At 46.8% G+C, this 22,776-nt stretch overlaps 1 protein-coding gene across 1 annotated transcript in view; it reads right to left on the bottom strand.

Moving 5' to 3' along the window:
• LOC130127199 (protocadherin-15-like) overlaps window positions 1-22,776 on the bottom strand; it is a 409,304-nt gene that overhangs the window by 267,307 nt on the left and 119,221 nt on the right. Inside the window, 1 exon segment of the mRNA XM_056296769.1 lies at window positions 13,980-14,090. Coding sequence (XP_056152744.1) covers window positions 13,980-14,090 — 111 coding nt within the window.

Below are 22,776 nucleotides of genomic sequence, written 5' to 3'. Positions count from 1 at the left end.
AGTATCCTGCAGGAACGTCTTAATGCTCACTAAAGAGCATCCACTCTTTTTGAGAGCCCACGTCTGTGAAGAAGCTAGAGGCTCCACATCACTGTCCTGCAGACACCTGCTCTGATGAGACATTTTTATCGCTTCACTAGAAGACAGAAACACATCGTCAGGTTTCCTCTTCTGACCTTGTCATTAGAAGAGTCTTTGTTTACCAACATCTCACTTTCCTCCCCCAGAAAGCATTGTACTTCCTTTGTTTCAGTCCACGTGTCCAGTTGCTACTATCAGTGTGACATTTTTCAATAACCTCTACAATAGCATCTTTGTGTGTAGGACCCAGATCAGCAGCACTGGAACCAGCAGCCCCCAGATCAGCAGCTCCTGGATTAGCAGAATCTGAACCAGCAGCCCCCGGATCAGCAGCACCTGAACCAGCAGCCTGAAACTCAGCTTCACTCTGTTTTGTTTTTGTTTTCTTGCTGTGTCTCCCCCCCCCCCCCCGCCCGCTTTGAGCTCACTGCTGCAGTCCTAGTTTGCTCAGGGCTCTGTGCTGCAGTCTCACCATCATTTGACTCCGTAGTTGGTTTCTCTGGACAGGAACGGATGAGGTGACCCCCCCCCCCCATATTCCACAGTCAAAACATTTCATTTTTTTCTGAATATACATGAAAATGTAGTCAAAACCACCAACTCTGAACTTCAACATCAAATTTAACTCTCCAGTGTTGTTCTTCAGAACTATACAGACCTGCCATCTGAAGGAAGCAACATGTTTTAAATGTGGAGATTTACAGCTCAGAGGAATCGGTTTTGTAGGGGACATTAATTGTCCGTGTCTTGCCAGTTCTCTCTGCAACATTTCATTGCTAATGAATGGAGGAACTTTGGACGAAATGATCTTTCTGGCTGGATAAACCAGCGGCACCACCTGAGCAAAGGTGTCTTGGATCACCACACCTTGCTCAACAATAAAGTCGACTTTATCAACACCATCCAGAGCAGCTCCAGTATTCATTCTCGATGCGGACTTCACACTATCATAACCCACAATTTCACCGATCGCTAAGCTGCAATCTTCCACAGAGTAACAGGCAGTTTTACTCCATGTCAGTGCATGAGCTTCTCCAGCCCCACGCTTCCGACTCCACGAGTCTGCATGACTCAAAGCCGGGCCGGTCGAAACCGCTCTGGAATCTAAAACACCGCTATGATGATAAATCTCTCGAAATACAAATTCAAAGATGAACAATGGAGACAGAAAACACAGAAAATGCACTCATGCTGAAACGCACACTCACTCTCACCATCTTCCACTCCCAGCATGCACTCAGAGACAGAGACTTTTTTCTTTTAATAAAATAACTTTTATTTACATCACTTTATGAAGATTTTTCATTCCCATCATGTCAACATAAACTGGTAAGCTAAAAAAAAAATACAATCTCAGACATCATTACTGTGACTCCATCAAAGCATTTGCACCAAAAAAATCTTCCGTCACATACACATCCACCCCCCCACACGCATAATACATTAAAAACTAGGAACCTGGGAACCATCCTCCGTAAGTGAACACACAACCTGTCTGATCCCCCACAGAGCCCTGAAAGAGTCCGGATTACTGGCCAGGGTGTAAAAAGCATGCTCTATCCTCAGACGAGCCACCACCAAACCCTTCAGGCTTTGCATCACAGCAGTCCAGGCCTGACCTAACATCTTATTCTTCCTGATCTTCCAGATCTCTAGCTTAGCAGTTCCAAATAAAACAATTGAATAGGACCAGAAGAAGTCTTTTTCTTACTGCGTATTTAGGCCCCCCCAAAATAAACACAAAAACAAGGGGACAGAGAATTCCTCACCCACAGCTTTCACCCATTCTTGCAGTACTCTAAATAAGCCCACTAATCAAGGACAAGAGACCACTAACTGTTTCCAATGTTTCCCTTTGTGGAAAGAAAGGACATCCCTCCCCAGTGCTTGGATCCAAGTGAGCTCTGTGTATGTTCGTGGCTATTGCTCCCTCTATAACCCTCCACTGGAGGTCAGCCATCCGTTTCTCAACAGGAGGCTTATACAGGACCCTCCACCTGCCTTCAGGGGTACAGTCTGAAACAAAAACCTCAGTCCACCTCGACTCCTTGACTTCAGCCAGAGAGCAAAGGTTGAGTACCTTCACACAGCTGTGATAAAACTGTTTCTTCCCACAAGAGCTGAAACTATCGAGCACTGGTGTATTCAGGGAAAGAAGCAGTCCGCTCCCCCCTCACCACTCCTCAACAGCAGGACTGACGATCAGGGAGGGAAAAACATACTCATCATCGTCACTCCATTGGTCAGCTAATGCATGATTTTTGGCAAACACTCTCAGTGGCCCAGACAGGCACTGCCAGACTTCCTCCACAACCATCCTCAGTACTCTGGAGGACCTGATGTTAGTGATGCCAACAAGCGTTTCCATTGATGTTTTTAAAAGATGGCCCAGTTTACTGATGCCACCCTCAATAAACTTAATCCCTACTAACAGAAGAAAAGGTGGTATTCGCAAGGAAGTAATTATAAAACAGTGCCTCCTCAAAAAGCCACATTCCTGGGCTAGGATCACGAGTTTGTGAGACTTTCAGCATCGGCCAGGCTTCAACCACCAAGTTGTAAAAGTGCAGTCCTCTGCCACAAGGAGCTAGAGGGCCAACACCCTCAGTCAGTGCTGACCAGACCAGAAAGAAAATCACCAGGAGCCTCTGCATATCTTCCACAAGGCTTGGCACTAAAACAATGAGTCTGTGCCATACAGATGAGGGGACAAGGTTATTAATTATCAGAGCTCTTCCTCTGTAGGACAGCTGGGGTAGCAACCCTTTCCATTTAGACAACTTGGCTTCCACCTTCTTTAGCACACCCTCCCAGTTCTGCCTCTGAAAGTCCTCACTTCCTAAGTACACTCCTTGGACTTTAATACCCCTTGGAAGACCAGGAGTGCTCCCCAAGCCCCACTGACCCACCAAACAAGACTCAGATTTCCCTCAATTAACCTTAGCTGGAGAAGCCTGGTCATATGACCAGGCTTTCTTTTAATTTCTGGATATCTCCCTCTCCCTGGACAAACACATTGACATCATCAGCATATACTGATACAACAAGAGGGGGATTCTTTTTTAAACAAGGTTAATTTTCAATTTTCAAAACACACCCACAACTATAACCCCAACCCATTGACCCACCCACCCTCCCCACAGACCTCCACCACACTCCCAGCCTGCCTGGTATGCCACCCAAAATAACATGAATTATATTAAACCATAACAAAAACTAGCAAAGTAAACAGCATAAATTAAATGAACAAAAGACAAGGGGAAAATTTAACTAAAAAATAAATAAATAAATAAGAAAAGGGAAAAGCAGAACAGAAGAAAAAGGGTTGAGAACTAAACTTAGCACAAAAAGTAAGGAAATGTGTGTTTGGTAGACTATGTCTTTGTTGTAACAATACTTCTTGGCAATACATCTTATATCAGGCAGATGATTGTCAGCACCTGGGGTACCAGAAGCTCAAAACAAGAGTCAATAGCAATAGCAAAATAAGCTGTTTGGCATTGGCAGAGAAGATTGCAAATTTTTCATGGGCGCAACACACATACTCAGCTCTGCTGCTCATCCCACAAATGCATGTTCCTTACACATGTGGCGCCATTTAAAAGGGAGATAAACAGGCTTTCCAACGGTACAAGATGTATTGCCAAGAAGCATTGTTACAACAAAGAAATACTCCACCAAACACAAATTTCCTTACTTTTTGTGCCAAGTATAGATTGCAAGCCCATCAACCCCAGCCACCAACCGAGCATCTAGCTCCTCCAAAAAGTCTAAAAAGGGCTTCCATGCTGAGTGGAATTTGGATATAGATCCTCTCATGGTATATCTAATCTATTTTCATTTCAGTGACTGCATAACCTCTGTAATCCAATGTGCAAAAGTGGGAGAGGAAGCCTCCTTCCATTTGAACAGTATAAATCTCTTAGCTAATAGAGCAGTGCAGGCCAATAGATTTGCCTGAGTAGCGTTTAAATGTGCACCAGCTGAAACGACCCTAAAGGTGGCACTCAGAGGAGAGGGTTCAAGTGGGAAATGTAAAAGAGTGGCCAAGGCCTCAAAGACGGAACCCCAGAAAAGAGTTAGTTTTGGGCAGGAACAGAACATATCTAAGAGACTGGCAGTGGCTTGTTTGCACCTGTCACATGTGGAGTCTAAATCTGGGTTAATTATAGCCAATTTCTCTTTGCACCAATGAAGGCGGTGTACTACTTTGAACTGGATTACACCATGTGTTGTGCATATAGAGGAGGAGTGTATCCTCTTAGTCACTAGATCCCAAGTTTCCTCAGAAATGGATGTTTCCATATCACTCTTCCATCAATAGTTTTAGGGGTTCAAGTGGTATTTGGCCAAAAGTATTATTTGTGTAATCAAATTTACTGATATACTCTTTTTCAGCAGGATTAATTTCAAGAATGTGCCCCAATTGGGTCTATGAAGGTAGAACTGGGAAATGATTAAATTTAAATCGAGTAAATATCTGCAAATATCTGATAAAAGTGACTTCGAGGTAAATTAAACTCATCAGATAGCTGATCCAATGATGCAAATGTGTCATCAATCAATAGGTCCTCAAGAGTGAATATTCCAGAGTCTCCGAAGCTCAATGGCTCCATCAAAAATAGCGAAGCGACAGGGTGGCTCTTTTAATTAACAACTCGAGCAGTAAAATGACTAGATATGTAAAATCTGTCTAATCTAGCTGCACTAATTCTGCTATCTGACATTTTGAGCCAAGTATACTGTCTAACCAAATGGTGTTTCGTCCTCCACACATCAACCAAATCAGACTTGGGACAAAACAGAGGATGACTGTGTGGCTCCTCTCCAATCCTATCTAAAGTAAAATCAGTGCAACAATCCCAGTCTCCACCCAACACAATACACTCTCCTGGATCAATGCCACTTCATTTTTCTTTCAATATTTTAAAAAGCCCTTCACGCTCAGAGCCTTTGGTTTGGTGCATAAACGTTAATAAAACTAAACGTAAACTCGTCTATTTCAGCTTTCACCATGAGGACTCTGCCCTTCACAATCTCTGTGCTGGATATGTTTGCAATCAAGGTAGAAGAAAATTAAATAGCAATTCCTGCACTAAAATTTGTCCCATGGCTAAGGACCATGCTGCCTTGCCCACCATATGCTCCAAGCTATTTCATTTGTGCCGTCAATGTGTTTCTTGTGGGAAAACTACATCCAGTCTTTTCTGCTTGATTACTTCTGCTATTAAGGCTCTTTTCTGTGCATCTCTACCCCCAAACATATTCAATGAAGCCATTCTTAAACCCTGCATATGAGGAGAAGAGACAGACCAATAAGAAGCCAGACAGAAAAACACAGCAGAGACGAAGCACCCAGTGTGCCCAGTGGTACATTTAAATTGAGAGTTTCACATTTTTTTTGTTTTATTTTTTTACCATTGTAGCCTTGGGCACTTTTAAATCTCTCCTTAGACCAGCGACATGCTTCTTGAGACGATGAGGTTTTTTGCTATCCAATAAATCTAAGCCAATAACTTATCCAGGTTGGGGGGTGGGGGTTGTGAAAGACAGCAACTTGACTCCCACTCACATGAGTGTATGTTCTTAGTCTGTCAATGACCGTGTTTGTGTATACTTGTATGTATCATGAATGAGTGTTCTTGATGTGCGTGTGTGTGTGTGTGTGTGTGTGTGTCTTGTGACTTTGACTGATTCATTGTACCGCTGTAACATGGGGGTTTATGGGCTGCATCGTTTTCAAGTGCTGTGCTGAACCGCGTCTCCGTCTGTTGCTGTATCTGGAAATATTGATGGATGCATACACGTTGTGCGTACCACATTGCTGTTATTGTTGTTTAAAACTGGGCGAGTGAGAGAGAGATATGAGTGAGAAATATCCTGTTGTGTGAATTTCAAGGGTACGACAGGCCACTGCCCAAGACAATTGGAAAGTTTATTTATCAAATCACTGACACCTACTGTTGGACATTTTTTTTTCTTCATTCATCATCAGCTGCTTCTCCGGGGTCAGGTCATGGTGGCAGCAAGCTAAGTAGGGCACTCCAGACGTCCCTCTCCCCAGCAACGCCCTCCAGCTCCTCCTGGGGGATCCCCAGGCGTTCCCAGGCCAGATTGGGCATGTGGTCCCTCCAGCGAGTTCTGGGTCTCCTCCCAGTTGGCCGTGCCCGGTAAACCTCCAAAGGAAGGTGCCCAGGAGGCCTCCTGATCAGATGCCCGAAGCACCTCAAGTGGCTCCTTTTGACGTGAAGGAGCAGCAGTTCTACTCCGAGCTCCCTCCGGATGTCCGAGCTCCTCACCCTATCTCTAAGGCTGAGCCCAGACACCCTACTGAGGACACTCATTTCAGCCACTTGTATCCACGATCTCACCCTTCCGGTCACTTCCCAAAGGTCATGACCATAGGTGAGGGTTGGAACGAAGACTGACTGGTTAATGGAGAGCTTTGCCTTCCGGCTCAGCTCCCTCTTCACCACAACGGTCCGGTACAACGTCCGCACTACTGCTGATGCTGCACCAATCCGCCTGTCAATCTCCCGCTCCATCCCACCCCCACTCGTGAACAAGGCCCCGAGATACTTGAACTCCTTCACTTGAGGCAATAACTCGTCCCCAACCTGGGATTTTTTTTTTTTAACTCTCCATCGCTATTCATTTCATTTCAGCGGCCTCTAAAACAACATCCAGTCACAAAGCTTTACCGGTACCAAATAAACAGACCACTTGGTGCTTGGTGTCCTTGTGCAAGACACCTAACCCCTAACCGCTGCCAATGAGCTGGTGGTTACCTTGCATTGCTGACACCGCCATCGGTGTGTGTGCATACATGGGTGAATGGGAGGCATTCAGGGTTTTTAAAATGCCGTTGCTTCTAGAAAAGCGCTGTATAAATGCAATCCATTTACCACTGTACTGCAAAAAAAAAATATATATTATTCATTCCATGAACAGAAATTGTGTTTTTGTCTTGGACATGTGGGCTTGTCATTATTCAGCCGATCATGACTGCCGTATATGAAAGCAGCTATTGAAGAAATTAAGCAAAAGGGAATTCCTCAGGGCAGGTTCATGTGAACTGTTAATTCAGGAGGAAAATAAAACCAAAGACGCTGTTCATGAAAGTTCGGCAGAAGTTGTCAGCAGAATTTTCATCTGAATGGTGTGCACACTTTTTACCGGATGACTTGCTGTTGTAACTCAACAGCCAACCCTCGGACAGCTTACGTGCTGGGCCAAGTACCCCCCTCTTCTGAGCCGTCCCGGTCTCCGCTCCACCCCCTCTGCTGATCCGGGGAGGGCTGCAGACTACCACATGCCTCCTCCCATACATGTGGAGTCACCAGGGGGATGTAGCACGTGGAAGGATCACACTATTCCCCCCCCCCAGTTCCCCCTTTCCCCCAAAACAGGCGCCCCGAACGACCAGAGGAGGCGCTAGCGCAGTGAGCAGGACATGTACCCACATCCGGCTTCCCACCCGCAGACACAGCCAATTGTGTCTGCGGGTGGGATTCGAACTGGCGACCCCCGTGTTGGTACGCAACGCAATAGACCGCTTCGCTACCCAGACACCCATACACGATCTTTTATTCTGAATAACTGATACGCTCATAAGGCTCTTTTATACTTTGAGTAATTAGGAGATAATCAATACAGCTTTCATACACATGTCAATACTTTCTACACCTGAGGGTCAATGCATCTGCCAACTGCTCACCTGATGCACACCAAAATATAAAGCTGAGATGATTCATGCTGGCCAAAGCTAGAATAACATTAGTAATGATAATAATAAAAATAAATAAATAAATAAATAAATAAATAAGACTTGGTACGACTACTACTACTATTACCACTACTACTACTACTACCACTACTACTACTACTACTACCACTACTACTACTAACTACTAACTACTACTATTTTCGGCTGTTCCCGTTAGGGGGCGCCACAGCGGATCATCCGTTTCCATCTCTTCCTGTCCTCTGCATCTTCCTCTGTCACACCAGCCACCTGCATGTCCTCCCTCACCACATCCATAAACCTCCTCTTTGGCCTTCCTCTTCTCCTCTTCCCTGGCAGCTCCATATTCAGCATCCTTCTCCCAGTATACCCAGCATCTCTCCTCCACACATGTCCAAACCGTCTCCATCTCGCCTCTCTTGCTTTGTCTCCAAACCGTCCAACCTGAGCTGTCCCTCTAATATACTCCTTCCTAATCCTGTCCTTCTTCATCACTCCCAGTGAAAATCTTATCATCTTCATTTGCCTTGATTTCATAGACTTGGCATGACATTCATACCTGCAGGGTTCTACAATTTTTCATGCAAGTACTCAGAAATACAACACAATTGCAGCGTAACTTTACCATGAATATTTGAAGTGCTTTATTCACAAATCGGGGATTTTTGAAAAGATAATATTGAGGAGGACGCAGTTTTGTCATACTGAGAAGGCGAAGAAACAAGAGAGAGAGAAGAAAGCCACTTTATTTTGTCATTGTATTCTTATAAAGACGTGTGTTCTCTGTATTTAACCCATCTTATCGTACAGGAGCAGCGGGCAGCTGCAGCGCCCGGGGACCAACTCCAGTTCTTCTTTCCGTTGCCTTGCTCAGGGGCACAGGCAGGAGTATTAACCCTAACATGCATGTCTTTTTGATGGTGGGAGGAAACCGGAGCCCCCGGTGGAAACCCACGCAGACACGGGGAGAACATGCAAACTCCACACAGGAAGGACCCGGGACGGCCTGGGGTTCGAACCCAGGACCTTCTTGCTGTGAGGCCACGGTGGGCCACTGTACCGTCAAGGCCATGCATGGGTTGATTATTGTGGTTGGATTATGGTAGACGACTCAAAAAAATGCAGGTCCAAACAAATTGTGGTGTTTTGGCACGATGAAGACTCTCTCAGAGCGATCTGCTTCCTGCATCTGAATATACCTGGAGTTCATAATGACAGACATAACCAAACCTATATAATAATTCATGTACACTTAACATTTCTATAATCGGGGCGGCACGGTGGCGCAGTGGTTAGCGCGGTCGCCTCGCAGCAAGAAGGTCCTGGGTTCGAGCCCTGCGGTAGTCCAACCTTGATGGGTCGTCCCGGGTCGTCCTCTGTGTGGAGTTTGCATGTTCTCCCCGTGTCTGGTGGGTTCCCTCCCACAGTCCAAAGATATGTAGGTCAGGTGGATCGGCCATACTGAATTGCCCCTAGGTGTGTGTGTGGGCCCTGTGGTGGCCTGGCGGCCTGTCCAGGGTGTCTCCCCGCCTGTCGCCTAATGACTGCTGGGATAGGCCCCAGCACCCCCCTGACCCTGAGTAAGGATAAGCGGATTGGATAATGGATGGATGGATGGATGGATGGAACATCAACTGTGCAAAGATTATTGGGTTTTTTTAATAATAGCAAGAAATGTCATTGGCATATTTTATCATTTAAACCGTGTTGCCTCATCTCACTTGCATATCTATCAGCCCTCCCCAGTCAGTCTCTATCTGGTGTTCGAGAACCCTTTCCAGGAAACAAAGCACATCTATGAACAGCGCCACCAGTGATAATTAAGTAGGCCCGCTCCGCAAAACACACAAGGTGCTCACATGCAAGTCACGTCTTCCTGTTTTTGAACAATATCAAACTGGAAATAACAAACGCACCCTAGGCTAACTCAAGCGGCGGAGCCAAACTCCCGTCTTCCTCGGTACGGGATCATCCGGGTTCCTCTGATTTATTAACTACTCTCACATACAGCAGCCGGCGTCCAATAGGCAATATTTAGTGATTTATGAAAAAAACCTGCCACTAATTCCCCTTGGAAATCCACCGATTTTTTTTTTTATTGGTTTTTCTGACAAAGTTATCCTCTAATAAACCCCTCAACCCCCCCTCCCCCCCCACACACACACTGTCAGAGTCTCCCTAGCTGTCTCACTACGTTTCCTTCAAGATATTTTTTTATGAGAATATTAAAACTGCAAAAAAAATAAAAAAAATAAAGGCCATATGGAAATTCCAAATGAAACAATAAAGGTCCATAACTTGACAAAAAATGTAATATTGCTTGAGGTGGAAGAAAAAACCTGATAAGCAAAAATTATTCATGCAATAAATATTGATGGGAACGTATATGTGTTGGAGATAGTAATGGTGCCGTGGCACTCACAAAGGCCTTCAGACGTCCGGGATGTTGCAGCCAGTCTGCAGAACCTGCGTGCAGCTCGGGCTGCACTCCGGCTCAGCTCGGACTCTAAACCTTATTTCTAAGACGGAGCTAAACGGATAAACGATATGAAAGCGAAAGCCCAACGACATCAAACGAACTGTTGAGCTCTTAGTTGTGGAAATTAGGAAAACCGTTGGTTCATAAGAAAGTCGGGCGTCTGTAGCTGCTGTCTAGCTATACGTTGTGCGTTGTGTGTTGTATTTCTTTGAGTTCTGCCACTGCTGTGGATTACTGCCAGTTCAGATTGTGAACTTTAACAACTTGAGGCCTTAGGTTGATTTATAATAGCACATATCAATCACAATAATCCCTTTCTCCCCAATTGCACTTGGCCAATTACCCCACTCTTCCGAGCCGTCCCGGTCGCTGCTCCACCCCCTCTGCCGATCCGGGGACTACCACGTGCCTCCTCCCATACATGTGGAGTCACCAGCCGCTTCTTTTCACCTGACAGTGAGGAGTTTCACCAGGGGGACGTAGCGCGTGAGAGGATCACGCTACCCCCCAGTTCCCCCTCCCCCATGAACACGTGTACCGACCGACCGAAGGAGGCCCTAGTGCAGCGACCAGGACACACACCCACATCCGGAGGCCTCCCACCCGCCCGCAGACACGGCTGATTGTGTCTGTAGGGACGCCCGACCAGGCTGGAGGTAACACGGGGATTCGAACCGGCGATCCCTGTGTTGGCAGGCAACGCAATAGACTGCTACACCACCCAGAACCTCCACGAAACTTAAATATCCCCCCATCCGATATGTCCTGCATGGCTCTGACGCTGCTCCGAGTTAACATTAGGCTAATCATAGAGTATTTTAAAAACTATGAACTATTTTCATATCAGCACGTGCACACTTCCTCCTGCGTGCACCATGCACCGGTAGCATGCAGCAGCAACTGGCAGATGGTCAGCACATATTGAGATCGTGGCATGGAGGCGCCAGTAACAGCAGTAAGCAGCAACAGGACATGGGTACCAATGAGCTGTTTTACACGTGCCTTCTGAAGAGGTATTCTAAATGTAATCCGAATAAGTAACTCTTGTCAGTACTGCAGCTAAACAGATTACTGATTACATCCAGGACAGAGTAGTCGGTATTCAGGCACTTAAGGTCTTCTCGCCGATCCCTGGGGACAAGACACCGTTGAATGGAAAACGTTATTCTACACATAAACGTCCAGAGATCCCTAGATAAAACCAAAATCATATGTACGCAGTCGCGATGGATTTGCTCGCTGCCAGAGCCGTTTCATACCAACGTTAACCTGAACCGATGAGTCACGCGGTGAGGCGAAACGAGCCGTCAGACTATGTGTGATAAATATCTTAATTCATCCATGGCAGTTTAACTATATTAAACTAGGTGAGTAGTTCAACAGTTAAGTTTGCTACCAGTATTCACCTAACACAGGGCCTCTTCACACCTGAACATCCAAACCCAGATCCATGTTATTGTTACATTGTTACATTTGATCCAGTTAGTTTTGGTTTTGCAATTATGCAAGCCCACTAAAGACCTTTACATGACATACCTACACCGGTGGCAGCCGGCCAGTACAGGGCGCTGGACCGCCGCACCCTTCAAATATCATGAGATGAAAATCTACTTAAACATGTTAAATATAATGTAGTTGTATGAAACCAATAATGATGACATAAAAGTGTTTTTCAGTCTGTGAGCGCCTGTCAACAGCATTAAATACTGGTTCAAATGGTATTTGGTTGGTTTCTGTCTGAATACATACACTTCCTGTCTGAATACATATACTTCCTGTCTGAATGCATATACTTCCTGTCTGAATACATATACTTCCTGTCTGAATACATGTACTTCCTGTCTGAATACATATACTTCCTGTCTGAATGCATATACTTCCTGTCTGAATACATGTACTTCCTGTCTGAATACATATACTTCCTGTCTGAATACATATACTTCCTGTCTGAATACATATACTTCCTGTCTGAATACATATACTTCCTGTCTGAATGCATATACTTCCTGTCTGAATACATGTACTTCCTGTCTGAATACATATACTTCCTGTCTGAATACATGTACTTCCTGTCTGAATACATATACTTCCTGTCTGAATACATATACTTCCTGTCTGAATGCATATACTTCCTGTCTGAATACATGTACTTCCTGTCTGAATACATATACTTCCTGTCTGAATACATATACTTCCTGGGTGAGGGGCGCCGGCCAAACCATACCTTATGTAAGCCCTCAAACTTGTGGCGAGTAGGTGACCTGAGGCTGCTGTCTGATTGGTTTATTCAGATTTCCCATCGGGGCGCAGTCCAGACACTCCAGCTTTTACTGGCAGTGAATCGGTATTGTTTTAATGTTTTTTGATCCAATGTGTTTGGACAATTCTCGTAGCTGTCAATCACGTTCACACCCACCACTACGCCTCGTCTCGACTGTCAATCATCCGCCGTCTACGAACCCTAATAAAATCTATAGGCTACATTGTCCTTCTTAATAAGTCTGTGGCTGTGTGGACATTGAAACAGCTCTCAGGTGTGCCGTGCCAAGGTAAATTGCGCCCCCCCCAAAAAATATTTTTAGCACCAGCCGCCACTGACCTACATCCTGTCGTCATCAGCTACATGGGCTGTACTTGGCACTGTTTGGTTTGTGGACGGGCATGCATCTGACGTTGGTGTGTTGTCAATTCGGTGTGTCTGTGAATGTTCTCATTGGGTGGTTACCTTTCTGTCGCCGTTTGAATTAATGGAGAAAAATGAATGAACAGATTCATTTCACTGCCACTATGATACTATTATTATGGTATCTGTCACACCAGCCACCTGCATGCCCTCCCTCACCACATCCATAAACCTCCTCTCTGGCCTTCCTCTTCTCCTCTTCCCTGGCAGCTCCATATTCAGCATCCTTCTCCCAATATACCCAGCATCTCTCCTCCACACATGTCCAAACCATCTCCATCTCGCCTCTCTTGCTTTGTCTCCAAACCGTCCAACCTGAGCTGTCCCTCTAATATACTCCTTCCTAATCCTGTCCTTCTTCACCACTCCCAATGAAAATCTTAGCCCCCCCCCCCAACCACCACCACCACCAAATCAAAACAACAAAATATTAACACACATATAGACAAGACAGAAAATGGTGAGGAAACCTGTAGGCTGTGGCATGGCTTCCAGCCTACATACCCCCCGCACCACCACCACCACCAAATCAAGGAAATCAAACAAAAAAATACACATATACCATCCCCATACATCTTACCCCACACACTACACCATTTAACCAACATTTAACATCATCCCCCCTTCTTCCTCCATCACAGTGAAAGCGCTCCCCTCCAGCTATTGACAGCTGATCATGAGGCCAGCTAATGACGAACCATCAGCCTGAAGACTCAATTTTGCAAAAATATTTGTCCCATGGCAGTTGGATGGAAATATAGTCTCTCTCTCTCTCTTTCTGACTGCATTTACATGCACAGTTAAGTTGAGCTACGGTTACAGCTCTTTAGGCTGTGTAACTGGACTACTGTCATTGTCCCACTACACAAGAACTGGGGGAGAATCGATTGATTGACGGAAGTATGTCTCGCTCCCTCTGTCTGTGACAACCTCATTAACACAGGTGCACTTCCGGGAGCAGGCAGGACAACAAGGACAGGGTGTAGACTCACGTTGGCTTGTATGATAACCAGGTAGCGAGTCGTGTCCTCGTAGTTGAGTCTCTCTCTGAGCACCACGGAGCCAGACAGGGTCAAGGGGATGTCGAATGTTCTGTTGGCCGTCTGGAACACACATGAACACACATGAACACACAATGCATGGCGCACATACCACAGAGGGCTGCTGAGGGTGATTAACCACAGCGGGGGGTCACAGTCTGCACGGAGAAACACACAAAGAAGCTTTCAAGCCAGAACTGAAAAGAAAAAAGAGTAAAAGTAACAACTGGGGGCACCCTCGACAGCACCACACATTCAGCTCCACTGGACTTCTGCACCGGAGGAGGTGCTAGTACAGCCACCAGGACACATACCCACACCCGGCTTTCCACCTGCAGACACAGCCAATTGAGTGTGTAGGGACGCCCGACCAAGTCGGAGGTAGCACGGGGATTCGAACTGGCGATCCCCGTGTTGGTAGGCAATGGAACAGACCGCCACGCCACCCTTACACCCCGAATCCGTATTCTGTACTCTTTGTTCCATCCTTATTATTCCTTCCTCCAGCAATGTCAATGTAAATAAATAGACTGTATTGTGCCAAGTCAACAACAGGCCACAAGGATAAATGTGAACTACATGGCAGAAGCCGTCAGCCATCACTGACTTATCTCTGAACAGGGCAGTGGTGGAGCTCACATGATGTGAAGTGATCCATCTGCTCCATGTGAGAAAATGAATTGATCATGATTAGCAAAAATAAAATTAGCGATATGGCCTTCACGATCTTGTTAATCACTCCAACTGAAAATCACATTAACAACATAGTTCTACATGTGATGTGATGAAAGAAATCACATTAACAACATAGCTCTACATGTGATGTGATGACAGAAATCACATTAACAACATAGTTCTACATGTGATGTGAAGAAGGAAATCACATTAACAACATAGTTCTACATGTGATGTGAAGAAAGAAATCACATTAACAACATAGTTCTACATGTGATGTGAAGTAAGAAATCACATTAACAACATAGTTCTACATGTGATGTGAAGTAAGAAATCACATTAACAACATAGTTCTACATGTGATGTGAAGTAAGAAATCACATTAACAACATAGCTCTACATGTGATGTGAAGTAAGAAATCACATTAACAACATAGTTCTACATGTGATGTGATGAAAGAAATCACATTAACAACATAGTTCTACATGTGATGTGAAGTAAGAAATCACATTAACAACATAGCTCTACATGTGATGTGAAGTAAGAAATCACATTAACAACATAGTTCAACATGTGATGTGATGAAAGAAATGTTACGTCTCGCCGCTCCACACCCGCTCTGCAGTGTAACCTTGGCCAAGGCTCAACGTCTCCCCGCTCCACACCCGCTCTGCAGTGTAAGCGTACCCGGAGCTCTGCCAACTCCACCTGATGCCTGTTTCCTCGTTACCCCTCCACTCACCTGTTGGCAATCACCTCCCTATATCTGGCTGTGTCACTCTCAGCTTGTTGCCAGTTCGCGCCGTTCCCTGGGAGAGTACTTGTGCTTGTCCTGCTCATCGAAGTTTGTTTACTTACCTGGATCTTCCCTGGAGATTTCTCTGTTGGACCTTCCTCGTTGCTCCCCTTCCCCTGTGCGCTGCTTTCCGTTTACGAAGAGGATTTCTTCACTCCAGCGTTGCTGTGATTTTCCGTTCTCCTTTGGTATCCTCCTGTTTACCCCCCCCCTCCTGCCTGGATTAAGGGCCGACTCCACTGTTCCCGGATTAAAGGGCGACTCCACGGTTCCCGGCTTAAAGGTGGACTTCGCGTTTCCTGGTGAGAGTGGACTTCCTGAGTTTTCTCTTCAATAAATTAGCCTGTTGGTCCCGCTATATTGTGCCTTCTGTGTTTGTGCTCTTGGGGTCGGGTGCAAACCCTAACAGTACGAACTGGCCATGACGACCCCAGCCAGCACAGACGGCACACCCACAGCCAATCCGGTGCAAGCAGCCCTAGTAAAACAAATTCAGATTACCAACGCCCATTCCCAGCAATTACAAGAGGCTTCGGTTGCTGTGCAGGGTCTCCAGTCTCAAGTTCAACCCCTGCAAGCTTCTGTGGAAACTTTAGCTGTCCAGCAGGCGGCGATGGCGAGTCAGCAGGCAGAGATCATGCAACAACTGCAGACCATTTCAGCAGCTCTTGCCAACCAGCAGCTGAACCAGCCTGTACCGCCAGCAAGTGCGCCCCCTGTGGCCGCCGCTCCAGTAGATCCTCCGGTTCCTGTTTATTTACGCCGTGGAACCATCATTACCAGTCCACGCCCATTTGACGGTAACTTTGAAACTTGCTCTACCTTCATTATGCAGTGTGAGCTTGTTTTCACACACCAGCCCACCGTGTTCTCCAGTGATGCTGTTAAGATCGCTTACGTGACCAACCTGCTCAGTGGTCGAGCAGCGCAGTGGGCTACGTCTTCTTGGTCCATGGGGGCCAGCTACTGTAACTCTTATAGAGACTTTGTCGCAGAGCTACGTAAGGTTTTCCACCATCCGGTAAGCGGTCGGGATTCTGACTCACGACTGAATAACATCCAGCAGGGCGGCGCCAGCGTCACAGATTACTCCGTCGACTTCTGCCTGGCTGCCGCTGAGAGCGGATGGAATGACCAGGCCCTGCGTGCCACTTTTCGTAGAGGATTGAGCGAGGCGGTGAAGGATCAACTTGCTACCCGAGAAGAACCCTCATCTCTGGATGACCTCATTGCTCTCGCTATCCGCATTGATGGACGTATCCGGGAGAGAAAGCGTGAGAAGGCCTTGCGTGGAACTTCCTTCAATCCCAGAACTACCTCTGCGTCAGACCGAACCGCTGTTCCCGTTTCCCCGGCCAATCCCTCCTCTGACTCTTTCGCGACAACGCCACCTGGGGATGTAGAAGAGCGGATGGAGGTAGGACGTGCTAGACTTACTCCTGCTGAACGGGAGAGCCGATTCAAGGCAGGTCTTTGCCTGTACTGTGGTCTTAAGGGGCACCGACTCCGCGACTGTCCCTCACGGCCAAAAGATTAGGCTTACCAGGACCAAGGGAGATCCTAGTAAGCCGCCTTTCCTTCTCCCGTGGGTCCGAATCTCGCGGCCATCTTGTTCCTATTGCTTTAGTCTGGGCGGGCCAGAGACTTTCCCTTGGAGCCCTGATTGATTCCGGAGCAGATGATAGTTTTATGGACCTTGACTTTGCCTCGCAGGCAGACATTCCCCTTGAGTCTCTTGGGACCCCCATTGATGCGTTTGCCTTGGATGACCGGAGATTAGCCTGTATCACACAGCGGACCGTCCCCGTTACTCTCACCGTTGCAGGTAACCACACAGAGACAATGCAATTTTACATCATACGTTCCCCGCTTAATCCAGTTATCTTGGGACGCCCCTGGCTCAGACACCATGAACCCCACATCTCTTGGTCCACAGGCACAGTCCTTGGATGGGGCTCTACTTGCCATGCCCAATGCCTTCGTGCAGCTCCTAGTGCTACGCCTTTGAGCTCGCCTACTCCCCTGCCTCCTGATCTCTCCTCCGTGCCCCCTGTGTATCATGACCTTGGTGAGGTATTTAGCAAGACCCGTGCTAAGTCACTCCCGCCTCACCGCCCGTATGATTGCGCCATTGATCTCCGTCCTGGGGCTACTCTTCCCAGTAGCCGCCTCTACAACTTGTCACTCCCTGAGAAGGCGGCCATGGATGAGTACATCACCGAGTCCCTTGCTGCAGGTCTCATCAAGCCCTCGTCTTCCTCTGTTGCTGCAGGGTTCTTTTTTGTGAAGAAGAAGGACGGGGGACTTCGACCTTGTATTGACTACCGGCAACTGAACGCAATCACCATTAAGAACAAGTACCCGCTTCCACTTATGAGTTCGACTTTTGAGCCTCTCTCACAGGCGACCATCTTCACCAAGCTAGACCTGAGGAGCGCTTACCACCTCGTGCGAATCAGGGAAGGCGATGAGTGGAAGACCGCCTTCAAAACACCCCGAGGCCACTATGAGTACTTGGTGATGCCGTTCGGACTCACAAACGCACCAGCAGTGTTTCAGGCGTTTATGAACGACGTACTCCGTGACATGTTGGATGTGTTTGTCGTCGTTTACCTGGACGACATCCTCATTTTCTCCCAGTCTCTTGAGGAACACGTCCAGCATGTTCGCAGGGTACTGGAGCGCCTCCTCCAGAACCAACTCTACGTCAAGGCGGAGAAATGCCTGTTTCACTCCCCCTCTGTGGATTACTTGGGATTCATCGTAGAGAAGGGACGGACCAGAGCAGATCCCCGCAAGGTCCAGACAGTGGTGGACTGGCCGGAACCTACCAACCATAAGGAGCTGCAGAGTTTTCTAGGGTTCGCAAATTTCTACCGGAGATTCATTCGCAACTACAGCCAGCTGGCAGAACCGCTTACTGCGTTGACTTCCCCAGCCAAACCCTTCATCTGGTCTCCTGCTGCCAGCTCTGCTTTCCAAGTCCTCAAGACAAGGTTCACCTCGGCCCCAGTGCTGCTCCATCCTGACCCCAAGAGACAATTCGTGGTAGAGGTTGATGCCTCGGATTCAGGCGTAGGGGGGGTGCTCTCCCAGCGGTCGGCTGAGGACCAGAAACTCCATCCTTGCGCCTTTTTCTGCCGGCCGAGCAGAATTATGACGTTGGAAACCGGGAGTTACTGGCTGTAGTGGCTGCTCTGGAGGAATGGCGCCACTGGCTCGAGGGCGCTGAGCACCCGTTTCTCATCTGGACGGACCACAAGAACTTGACTCACCTGAGGGCAGCCAAACGTCTCAACAGTCGTCAGGCTCGGTGGGCTGGCTTCCTTAGTCGTTTCAACTATGTTCTGACTTACCGTCCTGGGACACGCAACGTAAAGGCTGACATCCTGTCTCGGCTACACCCGAAGGAAGGCGCGTTTGAAGAGCCTGAACCCATCCTCCCTGCGGCTAGAGTGGTCGGTGTGGTCACTTTTGGTCCTGAGTCGGCTGTTCGCACTGCCCAACGTGCTCAACCCGCTCCGAGTAACGTGCCACCCCGTCGCCTCTTCGTCCCAGATGCTGTTCGGTCTCGAGTTCTTCAGTGGGGTCATAGCAGTCGTTTCTCCTGTCACCCAGGAGTTAGTCGTACCCAGTCGTTCATCGCTCGGCGCTTCTGGTGGCCAACTATGCGGGAGGATGTCAAGAGCTTTGTAGCGGCCTGCACTGTTTGCGCCCGCAGCAAGGCCTCTCACCAGGCGCCATCTGGTCTGTTGCAGCCACTCCCTATTCCTAGCCGCCCTGGTCTCACGTGGCTTTGGATTTCGTTTCCGGACTACCACCTTCTCGGGGAAACACTGGTTCTCACCGTCATAGACCGTTTCAGCAAGGGCGTCCATCTGATAGCCCTTCCCAAACTTCCTTCGGCTGCTGAGACCGCGGACCTCTTGATGCAACATGTCTTCCGGCTTCATGGCCTGCCATCAGATGTAGTCTCCGATAGAGGTCCTCAGTTCACCTCACAAGTGTGGCGTGCATTTTGTAAAGGCATCGGAGCCACAGTAAGTCTGTCTTCGGGCTACCACCCCCAAACAAATGGTCAGACCGAGAGGGCAAACCAGAGCATGGAGACAGCGTTGCGTTGTGTATGTAACAGCAAGCCCTCCACCTGGAGTGACTACCTACCGTGGGTAGAGTACGCCACCAATTCCCTGGTCAGCGCTGCATCTGGACTTTCTCCATTCGAGGCATCCCTGAGCTATCAACCTCCCCTGTTCGACCCACAGCAGGATGAAGTGGCCGTTCCCTCCGTACAGCTCCACTTGCGACGCTGTCAGCGTGTCTGGAGGACCATCCGGACAGCACTGCTCAAGGCTAGGGAGCGCGCTCGCAAAGGGGCTGACCGGCGACGTACCCCTGCGCCGGAGTACAAGAAGGGACAGAGGGTCTGGCTGTCCACGAAGGACGTTCCCCTCCAGACAACCGACAAGAAACTCTCGCCCCGCTTCATTGGTCCTTTTGAAGTCCAGAAAGTCCTGAGCCCGGCAGCTGTTCGGCTGAAGCTGCCTTCCTCCATGCACATTCATCCTGTCTTCCACGTCTCTCGAGTTAAGCCCGTCTCCAGCAGTCCTCTTATGCCCCCGGTTCCTGAGCCTCCGCCTCCGGAATTTGTAGATGGTCATCCTCAATGGAAGGTCCGCCGGCTGCTTAAAGTCCGGCGCTGCGGCCGCGGGTTCCAGTATCTCGCGGACTGGGCAGGTTATGGACCTGAGGAGCGCAGTTGGATTTCGCGGAAGCTCATTATGGATCCCTCACTCCTCGCCGACTTCTACCGGGGGCGCCAGGTCAGTCGCCAGGTGGCTCCCGTAGAGGGGGGGGGGGTACTGTTACGTCTCGCCGCTCTGCAGTGTAACCTTGGCCAAGGCTCAACGTCTCCCCGCTCTGCAGTGTAAGCGTACCCGGAGCTCTGCCAACTCCACCTGATGCCTGTTTCCTCGTTACCCCTCCACTCACCTGTTGGCAATCACCTCCCTATATCTGGCTGTGTCACTCTCAACTTGTTGCCAGTTCGCGCCGTTCCCTGGGAGAGTACTTGTGCTTGTCCTGCTCATCGAAGTTTGTTTACTTACCTGGATCTTCCCTGGAGATTTCTCTGTTGGACCTTCCTCGTTGCTCCCCTTCCCCTGTGCGCTGCTTTCCGTTTACGAAGAGGATTTCTTCACTCCAGCGTTGCTGTGATTTTCCGTTCTCCTTTGGTATCCTCCTGTTTACCCCCCCTCCTGCCTGGATTAAGGGCCGACTCCACTGTTCCCGGATTAAAGGGCGACTCCACGGTTCCCGGCTTAAAGGTGGACTTCGCGTTTCCTGGTGAGAGTGGACTTCCTGAGTTTTTTCTCCAATAAATTAGCCTGTTGGTCCCGCTATATTGTGCCTTCTGTGTTTGTGCTCTTGGGGTCGGGTGCAAACCCTAACAAGAAATCACATTAACAACATAGTTCTACATGTGATGTGATGAAAGAAATCACATGAACAACATAGTTCTACATGAGATGTGATGAAAGAAATCACATTAAAAACATAGCTCTACATGTGATGTGATGACATAAATCACATTAACAACATAGTTCTACATGTGATGTGAAGAAAGAAATCACATTAACAACATAGTTCTACATGTGATGTGAAGAAAGAAATCACATTAACAACATAGCTCTACATGTGATGTGAAGAAAGAAATCACGTTAACAACATAGTTCTACATGTGATGTGAAGAAGGAAATCACATTAACAACATAGTTCTACATGTGATGTGATGAAAGAAACCACATTAACAACATAGCTCTACATGTGATGTGAAGAAAGAAATCACATTAACAACATAGCTCTACATGTGATGTGAAGAAGGAAATCACATTAACAACATAGTTCTACATGTGATGTGAAGAAGGAAATCATATTAACAACATAGTTCTACATGTGATGTGAAGAAAGAAATCACATTAACAACATAGTTCTACATGTGATGTGAAGAAAGAAACCACATTAACAACATAGTTCTACATGTGATGTGAAGAAAGAAACCACATTAACAACATAGTTCTACATGTGATGTGAAGAAGGAAATCACATTAACATAGTTCTACATGTGATGTGAAGAAAGAAATCACATTAACAACATAGTTCTACATGTGATGTGAAGAAGATAATCACGTTAACAACATAGTTCTACATGTGATGTGAAGAAAGAAATCACGTTAACAACATAGTTCTACATGTGATGTGAAGAAGGAAATCACATTAACAACATAGTTCTACATGTGATGTGAAGGAAATCACATTAACAACATAGCTCTACATGTGATATGAAGAAGATAATCACGTTAACAACATAGTTCTACATGTGATGTGAAGAAAGAAATCACGTTAACAACATAGTTCTACATGTGATGTGAAGAAGGAAATCACATTAACAACATAGTTCTACATGTGATGTGAAGGAAATCACATTAACAACATAGCTCTACATGTGATATGAAGGAAATCACATTAACAACATAGTTCTACATGTGACGTGAAGAAAGAAATCACAGTAACAACATAGTTCTACATGTGACGTGAAGAAGGAAATCACATTAACAACATAGTTCTACATGTGATGTGAAGAAGGAAATCACATTAACAACATAGTTCTACATGTGATGTGAAGAAGGAAATCACATTAACAACAGTTCTACATGTGATGTGAAGAAGGAAATCACATTAACAACATAGTTTTACATGTGATGTGATGAAGGAAATCACATTAATAACATAGTTCTACATGTGATGTGAAGAAGGAAATCACATTAACAACATAGCTCTACATGTGATTTGAAGAAAGAAATCACATTAACAACATAGTTCTACTTGTGATGTGAAGAAAGAAATCACATTAACAACATAGCTCTACATGTGATGTGAAGAAAGAAATCACATTAACAACATAGTTCTACATGTGATGTGAAGAAGGAAATCACATTAACAACATAGTTCTACATGTGATGTGAAGAAAGAAACCACATTAACAACATACACTACCGTTCAAAAGTTTGGGATCACCCAAACAATTTCGTGTTTTCCATGAAAAGTCACACTTATTCACCACCATATGTTGTGAAATGAATAGAAAATAGAGTCAAGACATTGACAAGGTTAGAAATAATGATTTGTATTTGAAATAAGATTTTTTTTACATCAAACTTTGCTTTCGTCAAAGAATCCTCCATTTGCAGCAATTACAGCATTGCAGACCTTTGGCA

The sequence above is a fragment of the Lampris incognitus genome, chromosome 17 (assembly GCF_029633865.1).
Source record: "Lampris incognitus isolate fLamInc1 chromosome 17, fLamInc1.hap2, whole genome shotgun sequence".
NCBI classification, from domain to species: domain Eukaryota; kingdom Metazoa; phylum Chordata; class Actinopteri; order Lampriformes; family Lampridae; genus Lampris; species Lampris incognitus.
The sequence above is the reverse complement of the archived record's forward strand: the minus strand, read 5'-3'. Positions and strand labels throughout refer to the sequence as shown.